This window comes from Cladosporium halotolerans (assembly GCF_011745625.1).
Source record: "Cladosporium halotolerans strain TM138-S3 chromosome Unknown Sca1, whole genome shotgun sequence".
Lineage (NCBI taxonomy): Eukaryota > Fungi > Ascomycota > Dothideomycetes > Cladosporiales > Cladosporiaceae > Cladosporium > Cladosporium halotolerans.
In genome coordinates this window covers 1,214,020-1,234,304 of record NW_027191452.1, presented here as the reverse complement: position 1 = coordinate 1,234,304, position 20,285 = coordinate 1,214,020, and the positions used below count along the sequence as shown (strand labels likewise).

The 20,285-nt window shown below is 57.6% G+C and overlaps 7 protein-coding genes across 7 annotated transcripts; 3 read left to right on the top strand and 4 right to left on the bottom strand.

Annotated features, from left to right (window-relative positions):
* Window positions 1-23: 23 nt before the first annotated feature.
* WHR41_00453 (uncharacterized protein) lies at window positions 24-2,156 on the bottom strand (the record flags this gene model as incomplete). Its single annotated transcript, XM_069369059.1, has 3 exons — window positions 24-1,196; window positions 1,250-1,495; window positions 1,567-2,156. The coding sequence occupies 3 exons, from the start codon at window positions 2,154-2,156 to the stop codon at window positions 74-76; spliced, it is 1,959 nt and encodes a 652-aa protein (XP_069234217.1). The 3' UTR covers window positions 24-73.
* Window positions 2,157-2,533: 377 nt separating this feature from the next.
* WHR41_00452 (uncharacterized protein) lies at window positions 2,534-4,334 on the bottom strand (the record flags this gene model as incomplete). The annotated part of the gene is made up of 2 exons (XM_069369058.1): window positions 4,021-4,334; window positions 2,534-3,944 (listed from the first exon to the last, which is right to left on the bottom strand). The coding sequence occupies exons 1-2, from the start codon at window positions 4,308-4,310 to the stop codon at window positions 2,534-2,536; spliced, it is 1,701 nt and encodes a 566-aa protein (XP_069234221.1). The 5' UTR covers window positions 4,311-4,334.
* A 153-nt stretch (window positions 4,335-4,487) lies between these two features.
* WHR41_00451 (uncharacterized protein) lies at window positions 4,488-7,298 on the bottom strand. Its single transcript, XM_069369057.1, has 4 exons — window positions 7,009-7,298; window positions 5,152-6,954; window positions 4,972-5,097; window positions 4,488-4,920 (listed from the first exon to the last, which is right to left on the bottom strand). Exons 1-4 carry the CDS (start codon window positions 7,093-7,095, stop codon window positions 4,885-4,887), a joined length of 2,052 nt encoding a protein of 683 aa, XP_069234257.1. The 5' UTR covers window positions 7,096-7,298; the 3' UTR covers window positions 4,488-4,884.
* A 140-nt stretch (window positions 7,299-7,438) lies between these two features.
* Window positions 7,439-9,219, top strand: WHR41_00450 (uncharacterized protein). Its single transcript, XM_069369056.1, has 2 exons — window positions 7,439-8,385; window positions 8,485-9,219. The coding sequence occupies exons 1-2, from the start codon at window positions 8,000-8,002 to the stop codon at window positions 8,879-8,881; spliced, it is 783 nt and encodes a 260-aa protein (XP_069234258.1). The 5' UTR covers window positions 7,439-7,999; the 3' UTR covers window positions 8,882-9,219.
* Window positions 9,220-9,386: 167 nt separating this feature from the next.
* WHR41_00449 (uncharacterized protein) lies at window positions 9,387-12,488 on the top strand. The gene is made up of 3 exons (XM_069369055.1): window positions 9,387-10,748; window positions 10,801-11,730; window positions 11,788-12,488. The coding sequence occupies exons 1-3, from the start codon at window positions 9,842-9,844 to the stop codon at window positions 11,949-11,951; spliced, it is 2,001 nt and encodes a 666-aa protein (XP_069233962.1). The 5' UTR covers window positions 9,387-9,841; the 3' UTR covers window positions 11,952-12,488.
* A 654-nt stretch (window positions 12,489-13,142) lies between these two features.
* WHR41_00448 (uncharacterized protein) lies at window positions 13,143-15,793 on the bottom strand. The gene is made up of 4 exons (XM_069369054.1): window positions 15,635-15,793; window positions 15,135-15,576; window positions 14,046-15,069; window positions 13,143-13,995 (listed from the first exon to the last, which is right to left on the bottom strand). Exons 1-4 carry the CDS (start codon window positions 15,702-15,704, stop codon window positions 13,369-13,371), a joined length of 2,163 nt encoding a protein of 720 aa, XP_069233961.1. The 5' UTR covers window positions 15,705-15,793; the 3' UTR covers window positions 13,143-13,368.
* Window positions 15,794-16,518: 725 nt separating this feature from the next.
* WHR41_00447 (uncharacterized protein) lies at window positions 16,519-17,274 on the top strand (the record flags this gene model as incomplete). Its single annotated transcript, XM_069369053.1, has 1 exon — window positions 16,519-17,274. One exon carries the CDS (start codon window positions 16,519-16,521, stop codon window positions 17,272-17,274), a length of 756 nt encoding a protein of 251 aa, XP_069233964.1.
* Window positions 17,275-20,285: the final 3,011 nt, after the last annotated feature.

The window sequence follows — 20,285 nt, the reverse complement described above, 5'->3', positions numbered from 1 at the left end:
TCTCTTTGGCATTACGGCAAGGATCAACCAGTGAAAGTTACGTAGTCTTATATGACATATTTACATGTGTAGTCTAACCGCCAATGAGGATCTCTCTAAACCTCTCACCCAGCATTTCTACCGTCTTCTCAATGTTCGGCATTTCAGGCGTCCTCTCATCAACGACCTTCTCCGCCTCATCCTCGTTAACGAAGCCTGATTCTTCGCCGTCGATATCTTTCCTTCCAGCCTCCTTGACACTCCGGCTGCCACCGTAGCGAACAGGGCCCTTAGGCTTGTCGGGCGTGACAGGCGTGGAGTCCATGAGCTGCTGCCAGCGCGCCAGGTACGCGCCAGGACCATAAGGCGTCGAGTGCGATTTCTTAATGACAGCGCTGATTCGGGCTGCCGATGCGGTGTGCAAGTCTTTCAAATACTTGTCGTAGGCTTCGAGCTCGGATTTGACGGCCTGTTGATCCTCCTTTCCGAGCTTGGAGTACGCTTCTTCCATCTTCTCGCGGGCACCGCCGCTTGCCACAGAATCGGGGACGACCGAAGCGCTCTCGGGCGGCTTCTCATTGGCGTTGAATTGCGAAGCAGCTTTGTGCACGTACTGCCTCCATGTTTCCATCAAAGGCTTGCTGTTCTTCGCCACCTGGTGCAGGAACTTGTGGCTACTGGTTTGGTGCCTGTGGAGGAGGTCGACGAAATCTTCGACCGAGGGCGGCTTCTCCTCGCCCTTCTTGCCTTGCGGCTTGCTGATCTTGAGCATGTCGGTGACGAAGCGCTCAAAGTCCCACAAAGTATCGCTCAGGTTGACGGCCTGGTGTACGTCGCGGATCATGGGCGTATAAGCATCCACACCATCTCGTATGGCCGCTGTGAGGTGATCTGGGTTACGCTGGCAGAGTACCCGCACGATCTCTTGTCGGTCTCGTACTCCAAGCGAGAGCGATAGATATTCAAGGGCCCTGGCGTGCTGTTTCTCCGGTAGCTCAGCCGACTCTGATGATAGTGACAGTATCACAGTGATGATAGAACGACCCTGCTCCTTACTCTGCCTGCGGCACTCGTCATGCTCCTCTCGAGGTCGATCCTTGACCCAGGTGTTGATCTCATTCAACACGCCTTTAGGCGGAGCGTCTTTGCCCTTCTCGATCTTAGCAATGCGGCTCTTGAGCTCCCTCTTCTCCCAACCAAGGACTTGTGAGATAATCCTGAGGTCAAGTCAGCAAGTCACACAGCAACATGCCATTAGGAATATGCTTACTGTTGCAAAAGGTTCATGCCCTCATCGGCACCAGAGCTCAGTCCAATCCAGTTCGTAACCGCACTCACGCTAACCTTCGCGAGTATGATCCGCATGACACCACTGATCATAGTCGCAACATTTCCAACCTTCAATGTCTGCCGAATCACGCTGTAGGGCAGCATTCCATGCACGTTTTGAATCATGCGCAGCAAATTCGGTCCTTCCGGAGATAGCACCAGTGTGTAGTGCATGATCGATGCAATGCTGGCGAATGAAATCAGCAAAGACTCCCACGAGCCCAGTACCAGCTCAGCAATGCCGGCGGCCGTACCTACTTTACAAGCACAAACTCATGCATGCCTTGCACCAGCGAGGCATGCTGTGTCAAGTCGTCCGTCTCCGCCGCCTTTTGGAACAGCTCATCGATCAGATTGCCGTACACGATCGCCTGCAGGCAATCCTGCCATGCGTTCAGGACATCATCGGGGTTCTTGACATCATATTCCTGCTTCCTCGACCCAGGCTTCCTCTCTTTATCTTCAGGCAGCCCGCCCAGACATGCTTTCGCCGGGTATTCGATCAGCGCGCTGATGGCGGTCGCGAGCGTCTTTCTGATACCAAGAATGCCCTTGTCGAAGCTCTCGCTGAGTTCCGCCTTGCTCAGCTCGTCGATGATGTCGGTCACGCGCACTTTCCAGAACTCCACGGACACGTTTCGCAGCCCGGGCAGCGGGAGGATGAATTTCGAGAGGAGCGTTTGCAGGATGGGCGAGGTGGTTTTGCCCTTGTCGTCCTGGAAGGGCGGGCCATATTTGTGAATCGCGCCTGGCTGCTTGAAGTCTTCGATCTCGCGGTAGGTCTCGCGGTGGGTGAGGATGTCGAAGAGCGCGGCGGACTGCGCGGGGGAAAGCGATGTTTCTGCCATTCTATGCGAAAGAACGTCGTTGGTTATGCATGGATGCTTCTTAGGAGCAGGGTTTAAGTGTCAGAATAGGCGAAAACTAATGCATGTCCTGTTTATTCCATGACTAGGCGATGATGTTTCCACGGCACAACAGGCATGACGTACGCGGGGCTGGCTTTTCAGTGCATATGCGGGACCAAAGACCGGAATCACCGATGCTATTGATGTGCAAGTGGATTGCAAGCGTCCGGACAACGTGTGTTCCGAGCAGTTGTTATTTCAATGAGCAAGATCAAGCCAGAAGTAGGGCAATGATCTAAATATTGGTGAACAATTCCATTGCGAGTTGCTCGAATACACCATGTGTATTCGTGGAATGCTACGGCAGAGTGGACCCCTCACGCAGCGATCCGTCCAACACCGAGGACGCACCAATAGCCCAACTCCTTGGGCTCTTTCTCGCCTCCCTTCTCACCATGTACATCCACAGTCCACTCAGCGCGCACGTAAATAGGGATTTCCAGCACATCATCGTCTTCAGCCTCTTCCACCGTCTCCTTCACCTCATCGTCTCTCAGCCCGATCGAAGAGGTCGGCCTGAGAGATCCCGGGACGATTTCCAGGATGACCGACGTGCTGTTGCGCGTCTTCTCCCAGATCTTGCCGGCCTCGGGCTGCTTCTCTCCCTCAGCGGTGCCGGTCAGAGATGCCATGGCCGCGCTTCTCCCGCCGTCGCTGGGACGTATTGTGCTCGTCGAGCTGGAGAGCGCTTCGTCCCACACGTCGCCTGCCGGTCCAATCTCAAATGAAGGGCACAGGATCGTCACCCGCGATGCGACGCGACCTGGCGTCGTAGCTGGCGTCGCTAGACTGATCTTCACGGTTTCGAAAATCGGATTTCGTAACGTGAGAACAAACTGCTGGGCAGAGAGCGGTTGTAATATCGGGTCCTTGTATGCGTGGTCGCTCTTCATCACGAACGATGGGTTCTGAACAGGCCCGATGGGATGTAATGGCCGTAACGATAGTCGGGGGATGTTGTTGTGCGCGATGATGCGAATCCTGTACCGTGCGCTTCCGGACTTGGGCTCTGGTCTGATGATGAACTGGCGACACGTCCTGCAGCGCTTGCCGCGTTTGGTACGTAGTGTTGTGGCAGCCGGCCATAGCTCGTCTTTGAATCGAGCTCCGTAGTTCGCTGGAGTAGAGAGTGCTTGCTCCTCAGAAGCTGTTTCGTCCCACCCTCGCGTCTGCATTTTTTGAAGCGTTTCTTCGTCCATATCTTGATCACTCGGCGAATATGTCGCTAGACCTTCTTCTTCCCCAGCGGCCTCGCGCATGGGCTGTGGCTTCTCCCGACTCTTTTTCAATGCACCGTGTGTTAATCCTCCGTACAAGCTCATGATGCGGGCCAGATTGGCTGGCGAGCCATATGCGCTTCCCCATGAATTCCCTGATTCGCCGGTCTCATCCATTTGCTCCGTGTAGAAAACGCTCAGTCTGTCGAAAGCATCGTCGTGATTCCGCAACTGCTTCGAGACTGTTTTGTCCGCGTCCTCCGAGTCTGGCTGTTGCACCGTATACCGCGCTTTGCGAGCTTTGTTTAACTGCTCCGTGATCTTCGTAGGCCGACTGAACTGTACGCCGATATCGAGAGTCGTCCAGTCGCAGTACTGGCAGAAAAGCAAGTACGCTTCGTCGCCCGTCCTGCCGTCGCCAGGCTTGAGCATGCCATCGTCCTGCTTCTCCACCTGCGTGACGTGCAGCGGCGACGAGCACGAAGGGCAATTGTAGCAGTTCCGCGAACACCTGCGCGCACATCCATCAGCATCAGGCGCGCAAATACGGGCATCCGATTGCTCGAAGAGATCCTCACCATCCTTACCTGTTGTTTTCACTCCGCACGGCGCTGCTGGGCACCTCGAAGAGGCAGCTGGGGCAGAACCAGTTTATGATCTCATCGTTGACGCATTTCGGGCAGCGGATCTGCGAGCACTCGTCGCAGAACAGGAGGTGGTCGAGCGGGTACAGCGAGTAGGCGGCGCGAGGGTCGTGCGGGTTGAAGGTCTCCTGGTCCTCGTCAGGCTCGAGCTGCGAGGCGCGCTTGGAGATGACGGGCCCGCTGCTGCTCGAGCATGGGCAGGCGTAGTGTGTGTATGGGAATGGTGCCGCCATGAGGCAGGGTTGCTCGAGGGTCGTGGATCGGGGTTGGGCGTGCGACTTCGTTTCCCCGCTGCGCTTTGGATTCGCAGTTTCGCGTCGTCACTGAGCTGCATCGAAGCGTGTGAAAACACTCGAGTTGCAACCCGTGGCTCGGACGTAGAAGACATTGCAAAGCTACTGGAGAAAGCACGAATCAACAGATTGTCTTGATTCATCGTAGTATTGAACAGTCTGCGTCTTGCATCTGTATGCCAGACATCGCACATGCTTGATATATCATCAACACCTAGCCCATCACACGCTACATATGGGCCAATCAACAACTAAAGTTGACCGGAGCCTCCGTTTCCTCTGCAATTTGGTTGATGGCCACTTTTTGTGGGCATTGTTCTCTGTGAAGCACCACATCGTCGTCTACATTCGTGGGAAGTCACCGCGAGTTCTGAGCATCGACGTGCCTTCTGTGCTAGATCAACCTTGCCGTGCACAGAACCAGCCTATGTGAGCACCGATGCTCTTCATTTAGCTCTTTGCGAGCTGAAAAGTACTGGAGATTGACGACAATCGAGAAAGTGGTGAAATGCATTCAACCATTCTCGTTGAAGACGTATTTCCGCACCGCCTATGCTTCGTTAGTCAATTGAAACGTACTTCGGCGTCATCAGAAACTTACAGCATGGAGTACGGGAAGCTGCTGCTGGACACGAAGATACACATCACGATACTGGTCAAGACTCTCTTGGATGACCTCGCGCTTGTTCTTACGGCCCTCGCAGATGGCTTTCATCCTTAGTTCCATCTAAGCAATTGTCAGCAGAAGTCTCTCATGTCGAAGGGAAACGAAGCAACTTACTTCCTTCCGCAGGAATGGCTTGGTCAGACTCGTTTCGAACCCCATATTCTCATAGCCCTCCACGAGAGCTACGCCCAAAGTGGTCGGAATGAACTCCTGTACGCCGGTAGTGGCACCACGAGCAGCACCCGCAGCGCCTCCTCGGCCTCGCGCTCTCCCGCGCCCACGCCCACGACCTCTACCACGCGCGGCGCCACGCTCGGGCTCCTCGTCCGCAATTTCAACTTCGGCTTCTTCATCCTCATCGTCGTCTTCTTGCCTCGGTCGGCGACCTCGCGGCCTCGTATCAACATACTTCCGTTCTTTGATTTTCGCAATATGTTCTGCCATTGTCGCATCTGTGCCGATCCCATTTGCGTCCATAAGGCCAATCAACTCCGGTTCAGTCAAGTAGCCCGGCGGGCTCGTCTGGCCTTCATGCAGATTAGCTTCTGTGGGCTCGAAGACCTCTCCTTCCCGGAACTCAGGGAGGTCCTGACTGCTCGTCCACTTGTCGTACGGGTAGACTTCCAAGTAGTTGCGCTCGAGGACGATGAGGCCGGACGTGTTGAAGGTCTCCGGCCCGTACTGGATGCTGATATCGGTCTTGGAGCCCTGGGCGTCTTTGCTGCAGCAGGCCAGGAAGCGGCGCACGACGAACTCGTGCACGCGCTGTTCTTCCTGATTGAGGGTGGTTGGGTTGACGAAGTTGACGGGGTGGATGGGCGGATGTGCTTTGTCGTTGTTGCGGCCGTTGCGAGGCTGTGAGAACTCGCCATTCATGAGCCCTTGAGCGTGCTGCGTCCATTGGGTCTGGCCTTGTGTTTGCTTCCGCACCACTGCCTGGAGGTCCATGCCCCGGTCGAATTGATCGGTCTCCGTACGCGGGTAGCTGATCCAGCCTTTCTGGTAGAGCGCTTCTGCGACTTGCATGACGCGCTGACTGTCCATGCGCAGGAAACGACTGCCGCATTTCTGCAGCTCCACGGTGGTGAGAGGAAGAGGTTTCCATTTGCTTGTGGGCTTCGTTTGAACCTTTGTAACCCGGGCTTTCTTCGCCATAATACAGCGCTCGAAGAGGATAGTCGCGGCCATGCGATCGAAGAGATGACCCCGGGCCCACCGGAATCGCACGTCGATGCCATCCTTCTTGCGCATGACCTTGATACTCCAGAAGTCCTCGGGAACGAAGTTGCGGACGCGGAAATATCGTTCGACGACAAAACCTAGTGTGGGAAACTGACAGCTTCCATAGCTAATGACCTGTGGCTTATCATCGCTGCCGTTTCGCCGACTGATGAAGTTTGCAACGTTGAGGGTGAGGTTTCGAGTGTAGCTGGCACCAATCCTCAGGTCTAGTTCGATTCTCGAGGCGACAGCGTTCGCTTGCGCTTCGTCTAAAGCAATGGGATGAAGCGCAGCGTTCATGATATGCGCACGCTCGATGTTTGAGAATCGAGCGCGGACAGTCTTTCCCGGCTGGTTCAGTCGCGAGTTGCCTTTGCACGCAATATCGCGGATCTCAGTGCCGATGTTCTCGCCCTCGCGATCGCAATCGGTCCAGATGTAGAGGAAATGTGCGGATCGAGCCTGCGTTTCGATGTTCTTGGCGATGCCCTTTTTGCCGTCTTCGACGAAGGACTCGATGTTGGCTTCGAATAGTGCGGACGGATCGCACGAGCTCCATTTCTTGAATCTCTGTTCGAAATCATGGCTGATCAGATGGCCGGACACGGAGGTCATGACCACGTCGCACTGGCCCCATGTTGGGAAATTGAATGGAAATAGAAAGTTCTTGTTGTAGGTGGCATTGACGACATTACGCTAGAGTGTGTCAGTCGTGGATGGCCTGATATCCTGGCAATAATGGTTACTCACTGTCTGCGCCGTCCCTCCAGAAAGGTGATTGGCCACTGCCTTTGCGATCGAGGGCTTCTCAGCCACGCAGAGGACTTTGGTCACCATGTTGCCGGGGGCGAATGGTGAGTGTTGTTGAGCCGCCGCATCATTACTCAGCGCAGAAGGCTACTTTGCCCATCTGCGGCGATCCTTAATACAAGCCATGTGATTGCAGGTGTTGAAGTCTCGAAGGCAGGCGTTGGATGCCTGGGTGCCTGATCAGTCAGCGCGGATCGTGATACGCGCGCGTGAGACGAGGACGCGCCGCCGGATGCAGCCGCCGGGACGAGACAAAGTCAGGATACCTGAGGCGATTTGCTTTGTGGGGCAAACACGCCGTTCTTCAGTGCAGCTCGGCAGAAGGGACAATTGCCTGATGAAAGCGATACTGGGGTGCGTGCTTGACAAGGAAGCACACGAATGACACGGTAATTTTATGAAGCTGCGTCGTGGCAATAACAATAAATAATAGTGCCGTAGTGCACGCGATGCATAGAGCGGCGCCACGCGCGTGCAGGGGCCACGGCAGCTTTCGCGCACACTTCTTCGGATGCGGTGATGGAGCAGCAGCCAGCAGGCCAGCCAGCCAGGCCAGCCAACGCCCGATCATCCCGCGACGAGGACTGACCAAAGACAATGAAAGCTTGCTCGACCGCTCCCACTCCCCCGGCCATGCGCCCATGCGCAGCCTCTGCTCCCTCTTCTCTACCCGCCCACCACCTCGTCGCCCTCCATCACTGCACCACCCGCAACCACCGCTCGCATCGCCGCTCACGCCCGGCACCGCCCTAATATACCGCGCTCAGCCTGCGACATTCCACCGCGGACCCCAATAACTGCCGCTTGGCTGCCGCCCATCGCGCCTGGCACCGCTCCCTCGCCCACCGCTGCGCACCCAGCACTCCAACACACCGCACCTCTGCATCAACGTCGCCCTAACGACCAATAATACACCAAGTCGTCGTCGGCCATGGCGACGCCCAAGGGATCGCGGAAGACTAGGATCGTCACCCTCAACGTCGCACCCGACGCACTCGCAAGACTCGTCTCAAGCCCTTCATCGCGAAAGGAGTCCTCTTCGACCCCGACACTTCCAACCACCGACGTAACACCTTCCATCGCGCCGCCGGTGCCCTCTCCCGGAGACAAATCTGAAGAGTCCGTTTCAACACCAATGCCCGCCACCGGTGCCGATACACCCGATACAAACTCCCTTGCCCCACCACCCAAGATTGACGGCAGGCGCAAGAGAGGCGGCGGTGCCGTTGCAGGTCGCAAGAGGGCACCGCCCGTGATAGATCCAAACGCGCCGCCTAGGGAGAAAGGCAGGCCAGGTCCGAAGAAGAAGCCTAGACTGTGAGTATACTCGGCTTCAACGCTTGCAAAATAGCTGGGCTGGCACTACAGCACAGCTTGTGATCTTGTCAATACGAACCATCACTAACATCGTTGCAGTCCAGATGGTACCATCGACCGCTCTGGCGAGACCGGCGGTAACGCCAAAGCAGCCAACGCAGCAGCCCACAAGCTTGGTCCCAAGGCTAACACTGGCGCCATCAACGCCGGCTTAAGAGCTCTTGACCGCTCAGGCAAACCATGTCGCCGTTGGGAGAAGAGGGGTCTGCAGCTCAAGTCCTTCACGGGAGCCACGTGGGCCTTGAGTTCTTGGAAGGCACCTACTCGCCCCAGTGGCATTGATGCCAACGGCGAAGTGAAGAGTGACAGCTCCAGTGAACTCAAGCCTCCGGGCAGCAGCGCAATGCCCAGCGAGAAGAGCCAGAGTGGCGACCATGGTGACACGACCATGATGACCGGCATGGAAAGCTCGCCGGCCCCGGTTGCCGCCACTTGATCATGCGAACAGATGTCGCACGATGTCTACACTTGCGCGTGTACACGACTTAAAGGCTGGTTTCTTTGATGTAACACTATAAAGCGAGGCGTTGGCCAACAGGACAGGCTACTGATTTGTGATTCACTTGCTTGGGAGGTTCAAAAGGCGTTCATGGCTCGCTACTGATTACGCACAAAAGCATTATGATGCTGATATCTGGGCGCAATCTTCAGTTGCTGTTGTGGAAGGGGTCACTGCGGCTTGAATGTAGTATAAGGTAGATTACACTGGAAGTCGGTTGATCATGTTAACGCTTCATGCGAGTTGCCTCAATACACTCCTAATATTTTCGCCATCACGTTCGTGTCCGAGTCCATCGAAGCACAGCACGTTGATTGACCGCCCTCTCTTGGTCTCATCCCGCCTGCTGCTTGGGGGCGGGGTGCGTCAGGTCGGGGCAAGGACAAGCGCCGCCTCGGCGAACCAAACCGGAGGCATCACATCATAGGTCGCTGCTCAATACACCACCATTCTGATCCACCACAACCTGCTCTGCTGACACCACTTGGAATCAACCTCCGCCTACGCGTTCATTGCATAACGCCATGTTATCCATCAGCCTTAACGGTCAGGAAAGTACGACTCGGTAGCTGCAAGCAAGACCACCCACCCGACCATTCAAGCCGTGAAGGCGCTCGCTCGGCTCGAGTCTAAACCGCCCATCCGTTGCTGCACGCCCAGTCCAGTGACCTAATACCGCGCACGCTGTACATACCTCTCCATCCGGCAGGCCCGCCCTGTCCCAGTCTGTCAACGCGTATTCGAAACCCCCGTCTGCCGCGGCGAAGCGGTACCTCGTCGATTGACACCTGCGTCGGCCCGGTTTGCCGTCAGCACCACCACGGCCTCTGCTTGCTTGCTACCTCCTACAAGACGAACTAGCCCACGGAAACACGTCACCGTCGCAACCAAGCCGCGATGAGCGGCGCCTTCCACTCATCGCCGCGCCGTCCTGGGTCTGGCCGCCGACCCTCTGCCGAGCGCAGCCCAGCAGTCCCGCCCAGATTCCAGTCTCTAGCTCGAATCGCGAACCAGAACACCCGCGAGCGGAGCGAGGAGCGACAACTCGAGGGCGGCATGGAGGAGCGTTCGAGCTCGGTGAAGATGCGGTGGAGCGGCGACAAGCTGCGATACGAGGACAACCTGGACTGCGAGGAGCACGACCAGCACCCGCCTTTCTTCATGCCGAGCTACTTGCGGGGCAACAGGCACATGGAGAAGTTGAAACGCGCCTGGGAGATGCACATTGCGGAGCTGGAGGAGAGGCGGGACGTAAGAGAGGGCCACGCTGGCTCGAGGAAGATGTCTGGATCGTACAGAGGCGTCGCTCACGAAGTCGTGGAAAGAGCGCCAGCAGGGCTTTTGAGTGGCTCGCATTCGATTGCCGGCGATGATGTTAAGACTAGTAGAGGCTTGCCCAGTCGGTGGAGCGAGGATGATAAGTGGGTAGGCCTGGAAGTGGTAGGAGATGGAAGTGAAGTCAGGTTCTCTGGCGTGTGCAAGACAACAGACGAGGCAGCATCAATCCGGACGGATCTTCCCATGCCTCAAGAGTTCGGGCTCTACTATTATGAGGTGACGATCCTATCCAGGTGCAAGGAAGGGTTGATCGGAATCGGCTTCTCCGGGAGGAAGACTGCGTTAAATCGATTACCTGGCTGGGAGACTGAGAGCTGGGCGTACCATGGTGACGACGGGTTCTCTTTCAACTGCAGTGCTAATGGGAAGCAATATGGTCCCAAGTTTGTCACCTTGGATGTCATCGGCTGTGGCGTCAACTTCAGGACGGGTACTGCGTTCTTCACAAAGAATGGCATTCACCTTGGTAAGTGAAAGTGACTACTTCACACACGTCCAATTCTGATCACACCCTGCAGGCACTGCGTTCACCAATCTGAAAGCAACCCAGCTCTTCCCATCTGTTGGCATCAAGAAATCCGGCGAACACATACGAGCCAACTTCGGCCGCGACAAATTCGTGTTCGATATCGACGGCATGATGGCTGAGGAACGACGACTTATCCGTGATCAGATTAACAAGACAGATGTGTCGCTGTTACATCCGCCCGACGACGAGAGCACACTTATACAAAAGCTCGTCGCCCAGTATCTCGCACACGAGGGCTACGTAGAAACATCGAAAGCTTTCGCGACTGATGTACAAGATCGCTCCAAGTCGCTCTCTAAACCAGGATCGCAATCTGAATCGACATTATTCGGCGCTGAAGACGACGTTCACACCGTCAACCGCCAGAAGATCCGCAAAGCAATCCTGGCAGGCGACATTGACAAAGCGATTAAGTTCACCGATACCTTCTACCCACAAGTGCTCCTGGACGAGCGCAACAAGGAAATCTACTTCCAATTAAAATGCAGGAAATTCGTCGAGATGATGCTCCGCTACTCGGAACTGCAGGTCGCCGCAACCCCAAGCACCGTCAGCAATGGCCACACAACGGACGACGCGCTGGACAACCAAATGGAGCTGGACGACCAGCTGGACCGCGAATTCGCAAAGCAGAGCCAACTGCAGCACCACGAAGGTGACATAGATATGGAGTCATCGACATCCTCGCTACACAAATCAGGTCTGATGAAATCGAACGACTATCTCACCGCTGCTTTACAGTACGGACAAGAACTGCACGCAGAATTCGGCGGTGACCCCAGGCCGGCAGTGAAAGACCAGTTGCGAGAAGTCTTCGCGATCATGGCCTACGTGGACCCGCGCGAGAGCATCGTCGGCAGCTTGCTGGACAAGAGAGGGAGAGTAGGCATCGCAGAGCGCGTGAACGGCGCGATCCTTGGTAAGTTGCCCCTCCCCCTGCATTGTTTTCTTCGAAAGACTAACAATTCTACCACAGTCTCCCTCGGCAAGCCCTCTTCCGCCGCTCTCGAGAAGCTCTGCAACCAGACCGAAGCCTTCCTCGACGCCGTGGCCAGCAAGGTTGGGGGCAAAGCGGGCATGGTCAACGTCCGAGAAGACTTCCTCAGACCGCAAGACGACGGTCCAACTTGGACGGGCTGAGGCGGACGTCGACAGCTCAAGGTACGCATGATTTCCCCCGTATTGGAGTTTTGGAGGAGGCGTCGCTCGGCAGGGATCATAAACCGTTTGGGAGTCTCGTGCTTTTTCTTTTCGCTGGGTGGTTCAGGTTCGGGTAGACGCAGCGACGGAGGCGTGTCAGTCGGGGTGCAGGGCCTGAGCGATTTGGGTACCTTGCTTGTCTCGCGCGTGTACATATGGAATGGAAGGCTCAGCGCCGCCTCGTGCGGGTTGAATGGAGATTTGGCGGATTTCGATGCAGGTATCGATACTCTTTACTCCGAACCAGTCGATGTGCCTTCAAAGACTGCCAGTTCAGCTTTCGGTTCACTAGCTGGCATGGTGCCCAACACAGGTGATAAGACGGTCCGATTAGTTGGGTATCAACCACGCCTCTAGATTGGGCGCTGCGACTTCGATGCTTCGTTGCACCTAGGTATTAATAGGTACCGTGCTGCAAAAGATTGAGGATCGATACTGAGCTTCAATAAGGTAATCAATAAACTTGGATTCACACGACGTGACTTTGTTCAGCGGAGATCCGTTTAGTCCCTTAGCTACGATGTCTCCCACAGCTATGCTCCCCTCAATGGTATGGCAGACGCAGCAAAAGTGCCCGCTCTTCTCACTGTCCGCCGAGCTGCGCAACGAGATCTACTGGCTGGTGTTCGCCGTCAAGAACAGCTCAGACGAACCCATCAACCTCAAAGCCACGGAGCCTCCCACGAACAACCTCTCCACTACATGCCAAAGAACCCACTAAGGAAGCCAATGCCTGTATCGCAGAGCTAGACGTGAACACTTCTCGCGCGAGTTCACCCTCGCCATCCTAGAAGCCACAACACTCGAGTCCGACCTCAGCGCGATCCCGGGCGGTCTACTGCGGCACGTCACCAGCCTCCGTATCCAAGGCTTCACCCTGCTCGTTCCCGGCTCTGTCTATAAGGTTACTACCAATCGTTCGCCTTCGGGGTCCTCTTCCACATGCGCCGGGAGCCCGCCTCGTGGCGCGGGAGCGTCAGTCTTCGAGCCCCAGACTCGCCCTCCTTTGCAAAACTTCACTTCCAGTCCGCAGTAGCAGAAGTCACTCGAGCTGAAATGCATGAGGTCCTATGCGATGCTCTGCGGGAATGTGAGGCGGTTCCGCTCGAGCTCACCGAGGCGGGTCTGAGATTTGTTGTGGTGGAGATCTTGATTAAGACGAAATTATCTATCTAGGTAGAGCAAAAAGGCTGATATAGGAGAACAAACTGGTCCATCATCGATCAACTCGAGACAAAATCTACCACCGGCCCTTCATCCATGCGCTATTTGCCTACTCGCCGAGTGACGACTTGATCAGGCGTTTCGGCCGGGCCACTTCACCCACGTACGGAACAAGCGAGACAGAGCCGCTCCATCAAGCCTTGGGATATCTCCTGGGCCGAGTCGCTGCTGCTGTTTGCTCGACGGGTTTTGGCTCTCTCTTGGGCTTTTTCGGCGCTGCTGCTGCTTCCCCAACGGGTTTTGGCTCTCTCTTACGCTTCGTGAGGGCGGCCGTTGGTTGTGCTGCCGGAGGCGGCTCCCTTTGGGGTGAAGGGTGCTCTTCTTGCGCAGCTGGGCCTGCCGGTGGTGGCGATGCCCTGGGTGAAGGGCGGGGTGCTTGGCCAGCTGGTTCCACTCTGGTTGGCGACGCTCTACGTGGTGATGCCCTGCGTGGCGAGGCACGGTCTCCTTGGGCGGCTGGTTCCGGCGGCGGATTCCTGACTGGTGAAGGGCGGTCTTCTTGGGCAGGTGGCGGTTGCGGAGGTTTCTTCGACCCGTAAACTGGCCTCACTTGGGGTTGATTTCCACCTGGGCGGGGTGGCATCTTTAACTTGAGTTTCTTGCCACCGGTGGTTGGCTGCGGAGCAGGACGAGGGTTGTCGTTATCATCATCGTTGTCGTTGTCGTCGTCGGATGATCCTGCCTGAGTTCCAAAGGGACCTCCTATGTCCTCGTCCAATAGATCGTCAGGACCCGAGCCTTCCGGCGCGGTGATTGGAAACTGTTTTCATGTTAGATGCTGTCGATCAAACAAACAGCTTCGACCCTCACCTTGTCTGTGAACACCAAGTCTAACAAAAAGTCTGCCCACTTGTCACTGCTGGCCGGCTCGAATCGGAGACCGCGGTCCAAACGCGGTGGCAGTTTGTCTGATCCATCATCCGGGCGAGAAGCCATGTAGCGACGGGTGCGGCGCAGGACAGCAGAGAAGTCAGGCCGGTCGTCCGGGTCGTAAGCCATACAACTCTCAATGAGGTTCAGAAGTTCTTCGCTGTACTTCTCCCTTTGCAGATCGCTGAAGTGCGGCTCTTTAAGCGCCTCGGGCTCGTCGGGGTCTTCGGGTTGCGCCTGTTCGTAGGTCAGATTTTCGCAGCCCTCGGTCTTCCAAATCAGCGATCCAACGATGTTCGCGACGCCCCAGACGTTGCTCTTTGACGAGACCCTCCAATTTGTAAGACGGTAATTCTGCTCCACCCCGTAATTCTCGACCGTGCCTGCGACGTTGTAGTAGTCGGCAGGTTTGTCGTTGGGTTCAGGCACGTAGACCGCGGCGCCGAAATCGCCGATTTTGGGCGTCGGATACCGGCTGAAGCGGTTTCTGTCGGGCAAGCCGAGGAAAGTGTTCGAGAGCTTCATGTCGCGGTGGACGATCGGGACCCAGTCGCTCATTGGATTCTCCCGCATTTCACCGCGCTCCATGACCAAGCCCGCGATCGCCAGGCATTCGAAGACATGCCACAGGAAAGGCTCCGGATACCAGACCTCGTCTCTTTCGTCGAGTGAGCAAATGAATGGGTACATGTCTCCTAGGGGCAGGTATTCCATATACAAGCGGTGCAGAGTTTGTTCGTATTCCTGCACTAGGACGCGCCAATTGAGGATCTTGACGATGTAGTCGCACTGTCGGGCTCGAAGATCAAACATGCTCTTTATTTCTGTTGGCAGTCGTCGGCCGTTTGAGTCCCTCGTCCATGCGCAGTCGATTGACTGCAAGCCGGTGTAATCAGCATCTTTGACCAGGACCCTGTTCATAATTCTGCCGTGCTCGTTTTGTTTGATCCACAAGTATGCGCTCCTGCTCGACGCGAAGACCATCAGTCAGCGGACAGTTTCTCGGATTGTATGAAGCGCTGAACGTACCCAAATGTGCCTCCACCGACATAAACACCTCCAAACCACCCATTGCCCTTCGCCAGTGCCGGCTCATGACGATTGACCTCAGTAAAATCCCCGATCATTTTCTGATGGGTTTTGAGCAATCGAGCAACCCCTTCCTGATACTTCGCAGTCCTTTGCTGGTCCGTCTGCCTCACTTTGTGCCGCTTCTGGACCGCCATAAGCGTGTTCACAGCAGCGTAGACGCTCGCAGCTGCCAGATGACGCCGAGCCCAAGCCGCCAGACCAGCACGATTATTCTCAATCTGCTTGCGGGTTGGGGCTGCTGGTAACTCGTCCAGCACACGGTTGCTAGCGGTGTGAAGGTCTATCCGGGCGGCGTTGACTGCCATGCAGGCCGCGGACATCTCGTCTTGCTTTTCTTCGCTCCAAGAGTCATATCTCTCGGCGGCATCTCGCATGACATCTTTGATCTGTTAGCACTGAGGCATATGAGTCAGGTCGGAATTGATGGGAACGCGGACCTATGGGTCTCAGACCAGATGCTGCTTCCAACTCAAACAGGATAAAAGCCTGCCTCTTTGCTTCCGCCATGATGATCGTGAGCTGTTGAGCCACGTGTTTGGGATCTCTTGATATTTTTCTGGGTTATAGTCATCTAGGATGGCAACGCAGGAGATATCAGGGAAGCCATGTTGACATGGCTTTGTTGTATGTCGGACATCGCCGCATCCGGCATCGTTTGTTTCTTGAACGAACTCCATTGTTTTCCCATACCTACCCTGGCAATTGGTGACCTTACCGCTAGCAAAGAACACTTGTGTCTTGTTCGCTTTGGCGTGGTGACTCGGTGGTGCTGTACCAAAAGCAGTTGCTGATGCTTGATCGTGAAGACTCTATAGTCACGAAAAGGTAAGCGGCGAGAGATATCGCCGCCCAGCACCATTGTGAAATTTCCGTTTGCCATCAATGGCTCAGCTTGGAGTGACAGCCTATCAAAGCACGTCCATGTAGTCTCAAGCCCTTGGTTGTGTCATTTTAAGGACCTGTTGGCCTCGATTGTGGGATCATGTAGCGGTTTCTCACGAAGTACGTAGCCTCCATTTCGAAAGCTTTTACGGCTGGTCTTCTTTGTCGTCAATCCATCGAAGCTTCGCCTGGGTTACGTCTAATGTCACTGCGAATTGAGCAAGGTAACTTGATCGGAGATAGTACCCAAGCATCGTGATCGCAGGGCGGTGGCCAACCGGGATGGAATGAGGCAGTCTACCAACTGCGTACAACGCAGCACGACGCGCACCCCGCATCCCGCCTCGGCCTTTGAGCCGCGTGCTTCGGCCTGCATTTCAGACGTGCATGAATTCCATTGAAGGCCATCGCAACCATTTCCATCCCTCGAGCACCCGCCATGGCCTCTCTCGCCCGCTCGACCGCCGGTCGCGCGGTGCACCTCCGCCTCTTCCCCCGGCCCTCCAGCATCAACGAATCGCGCGAAGTGCTCCGCCTGCTCTCACAATTCGGCGAAGTCGAGTACTTCAAGAACCTCAAGTACGACACGCACCCGCACCCGAACGCCAGCCTGGTGATCTTCCGCGAAGAGGCCGCCGCGCAGGCCTGCCTCAAGCGCAGCCCGATCCGCTTCCACTTCGGGCCCGAGCCCGAGCCTGAAGAAACCAACCTCGCCGTCGACGCACAAGAACACCTCGCCCCCGCGCCGGCACCCACCCCGCGACCGACCAGACGATCCTCCCCTCCTCCTCCTCCCGCCGCGCCCAAAGGCCCCTTCGGCATGCCCGCCACCCGCTCCCTCTCGACGAGCTCCCTCCCACGCCCACCCCGCGCCTCGCCCTCCCTCCCCTTCCTCGCGCCCACGCAAGCCCCAACCCCACAGCCCTCCCGCATCTTCCAGCTCACCGCGAAACCGACGTACACCTCCTTCCGCGACGCGATCGACCGCAGCGAGTACCACGGGCGCTTCGCGGTGGACGGCAAGAGCGTGATCCAGCAGGACCTGGCGCGGCGGGTGCCGACGGTGGGGCTGAGCTGCTGGGACTGGCGGAAGGGCGAGAAGCCGGATCGGATTGTGCAGAAGGAGAGGGCGCGGCGGGAGGGGAGGACGTTGGCGGAGGTTTGGGAGGAGGGGGCGAGGGGTGGGGTCGATTGAAGGGTGAATGAGAAAAGGACGAGGAAAGATGCAAGGAAGGGAATCAAGGTGTGCTTGACAGCTGGGCGTTGTGTCCGTGGCTTATCAGGCGAGAGGAAGCACATTTCGTGGTGGACCTCTTAGGCTTCCGGCGCAAGACTGGACGGGGCGAGCAGATGCGGCGTTCTGATATGGGGCTCCGCCGGGGAGAAGCCACTCTGCCGGATGCGCACCGGACGAAAGCCATCGCCCAAGACTAGCGGAGACGCGAATCAGACCCGGTGCGGAATGGAGTTGTACGACGAATGATCCTACGCGGAAGGGATTAAACAGGGCCGAAACGAATCTGGACTCGCAACGACCAACCTCTGCACGCCTGGATGCTGCAACACACGTGGCGATTTTTCACACGACCAACCAGGGAGAAACGTGAAGAGGGGTCTGGAGGAAACAGTGGCGTTCGAAAATCCCTCTCCGCAGCCTGTGGCAACAGGTACACAGGAGAGGCTGGTGAGATTCGATATGTACAATCTACGAAGAATCTAGTGTAGCCGCGCTCAGCCGCCCTCTTGAGGGTTCGGCGCGGCTGTGTGGTGAACTCTTCTCGCAACCAGAGACAGGGGTTGCAAATAGGCAACAGATATAAAAACAAAACAAAAAAAAACAAGCAAAACTCCCCCAGCGCCTTCGCTACCCATAAGTCATCATTCCACGTTAGAGTCAAGAGTTCAAAGGAGATTCGTCAGGTCGTGGCGTTCATCGCGAGACCACGACTTCACGCGACGCCGCCCTTCTCCCCCGAACTCCTATGCCGCCTGTGGCCCTTGTCTTTCGCGCCGCGGAACCGGATGTCTTTCGAGATCGCCGCCGCGCCCGTCCCGGTCCTCGAATCCAGCGCCCGCCTATAGTCCAAATTGCGCTTCGACAGCGTGTTGCGCCGCGACGAGCACGCCGACCCGGCCTCCTCGCCGCCGGCGGAGTTGTAGCCCTCGTCGTCCGCTTCCTCGGCTTCGGCGGCGGCGCGCGGCAGGCTGTCCGGCGGCGCGGCCACGGAGCACTGGTCGGAGGCCGAGACCATGCGCGCGACGAGCGCGGCGATGTCCTTCGCGTGCGCGCCCGAGGCGCACAGCATGCGGGTGCCGCTCTGGCGCGCGGCGCGGCGCGTGGGCGAGTAGGAGCGCGCGGGGCCCGTTCGCGAGCGCGAGAGGGTTGTGCTGCTGGCTGTGCGGCGCCGGCTGGAGTTGTAGTAGGTCGCGTCGCCTTCGGAGTCGGAGCCGCTGGGCGGGATGGCCCAGGCGGAGTCGTCGTCGGTGGTGTTGGCGTAGGAGTGGCAGGACTGGTAGCAGATGCGGGCGTCCGGGCGGATGCGCTGGCGGTCGAGGTCGGCGGCGAGGTCGGTGACGGAGTAGCCTTGCGGTGGTGGGAGGGAGAAGGTGGGCGAGCAGGGCGAGACGGAGCGCGAGGGCTCGCGGGTGTGGGAGGTGTCGGTGCTGGCCCACGAGGGCGAGCGCGAGAAGGTGAAGTTTTCGTCGAACATGGTGGTGGTTGTGTAGGTAGTGTGTGCGGGGATGTTCAGACGGTGCTCTGGAGTGAGCTGTGCGCAGGTGGCTGGCGGCGGTGGTGGTTTATGTGAGGTGTGGCATGAAAGAGAGGATGGGAATGCCGATCTGCGTGGAGGTGGGATGGGATTGTCGTGGGATTGACAGGCGGGCCGCGCAGCTGCAGGACACGGCGGGCGGGCAACTTTAAAGAGAGGAGCCAGGATGAAGGTAGTCACGGTAGTGTGGAATGGCGCACGGTGGTGGTGGCACGGGTGGGTGGGCCAACGGCGTGAGGGGCCAGACGGCGTGGAGGGTGGACGCTTGGCCGCGCCGGCGGCAGGAGACGTGAGACACACGAGACAGTTGAGATGAAGCGGCGACAGGGATGGACGAGCGAGGCGTGACTGGCCGGCCTGGGGCAGCGATGCTCGCAGCCTGACACGCCGCCTGCCTCGCCGCCTGCCTCCCTGCGGACCGACTGGCGCTCGTGTTGTTGCACTCGCCGCCGGGCGCTCGACGCCCAGGCGCAGCAGCGCAAGGCGCAGGGTGGCAGCGTCGTCTGCGAGAGCCGTCCAGATCGCCCGGCGAGCCCGCGCTAGCGCCCGTGCAGCGCCGGCTGAGGCAGCCATCCGCGCCAGGCATCCGCCATTCGCCCACCGCGATGGCGCAGTAGCAGCAGTAGCACCGGCCGCCCATGCCGCCGTCCTTCGAGAACGTCTGGTCCCACCCACCATCGCCGCCCTCCACCACTGCTGCCCGCCCGATGATGCAGTCGTGCAGTCGCATGTTGCGGCGCTGGGGGCACCGCTTGCCTTGCGTGCCGCCGTGTGAGCTTTCAGAGCCAGGAACACCCGCCCGGCAAGACAGGGCTCTGCCTCTGCCTCTGCTTCTCGCGCGTCGTGCGCCGTGCCACGCCACACATCGCTCCGTCGACACATGGGAGGCACATCCGCCTCAAAACTCTGCACGCATCCAGCGCTCGCCGTCGCCGAAAGTCCAGCTGACGGTGGCGAGTCAAGCGGCACCCTCAGGCTCCTCTGCATGACTCTGCAAGGGTACCAGGCCTGGCCTCCCGGCAGACTTTCGTCACCGGCCGAGAGTCTGGCCGCGCGCAAATGGCGAGTCTTCCTTTCCGCTGCGTGGGGCACAGTAAGGCCGACGATCGGCACGCAGATTCCGGGGTGCTGCGATTGTCGCCCAAATCGCCCCTTCGCGCCCTTTCAACCGTCAGCGGCACACCGGGTGTCCACTCCTCCTTGGGATCCTTCTGTGCTTCTATGAGTGCCCCTGTACTGTACAAGCTTCAGGGACGAGACATCGTCGAGACTGTCTTAGACCAAGTCTTATATTGCCCGTGCCCTATCGTGCAGGAGTTGCAAGCGTGGGGCTGAAATGCATCTATGGACGCTTGACACGATCTTCCAGTCGTTTTCCGAATTTGTAATGCCGGCAGGTGGGGTCCCAGAGGAGAAGGCACGTGGTGGGCGTTCG

Bases quoted from the DNA above. Each gene is read 5' to 3' on its own strand.
- WHR41_00451 (XM_069369057.1), bottom strand. From the start codon at position 7,095: ATGGTGACCAAAGTCCTCTGCGTGGCTGAGAAGCCCTCGATCGCAAAG. The intron at 6,955-7,008 runs GTGAGTAACCAT...GACACACTCTAG, and splicing joins CTGGAGGGACGGCGCAGACA to CGTAATGTCGTCAATGCCAC. The intron at 4,921-4,971 runs GTAAGTTTCTGA...AACGAAGCATAG, and splicing joins AGCTTCCCGTACTCCATGCT to GCGGTGCGGAAATACGTCTT.
- WHR41_00450 (XM_069369056.1), top strand. From the start codon at position 8,000: ATGGCGACGCCCAAGGGATCGCGGAAGACTAGGATCGTCACCCTCAAC. The intron at 8,386-8,484 runs GTGAGTATACTC...ACATCGTTGCAG, and splicing joins CCGAAGAAGAAGCCTAGACT to TCCAGATGGTACCATCGACC.
- WHR41_00449 (XM_069369055.1), top strand. From the start codon at position 9,842: ATGAGCGGCGCCTTCCACTCATCGCCGCGCCGTCCTGGGTCTGGCCGC. The intron at 10,749-10,800 runs GTAAGTGAAAGT...CACACCCTGCAG, and splicing joins AAAGAATGGCATTCACCTTG to GCACTGCGTTCACCAATCTG. The intron at 11,731-11,787 runs GTAAGTTGCCCC...ATTCTACCACAG, and splicing joins CGTGAACGGCGCGATCCTTG to TCTCCCTCGGCAAGCCCTCT.
- WHR41_00448 (XM_069369054.1), bottom strand. From the start codon at position 15,704: ATGGCGGAAGCAAAGAGGCAGGCTTTTATCCTGTTTGAGTTGGAAGCA. The intron at 15,577-15,634 runs GTCCGCGTTCCC...AACAGATCAAAG, and splicing joins ATCTGGTCTGAGACCCATAG to ATGTCATGCGAGATGCCGCC. The intron at 15,070-15,134 runs GTACGTTCAGCG...CGCGTCGAGCAG, and splicing joins GTCGGTGGAGGCACATTTGG to GAGCGCATACTTGTGGATCA.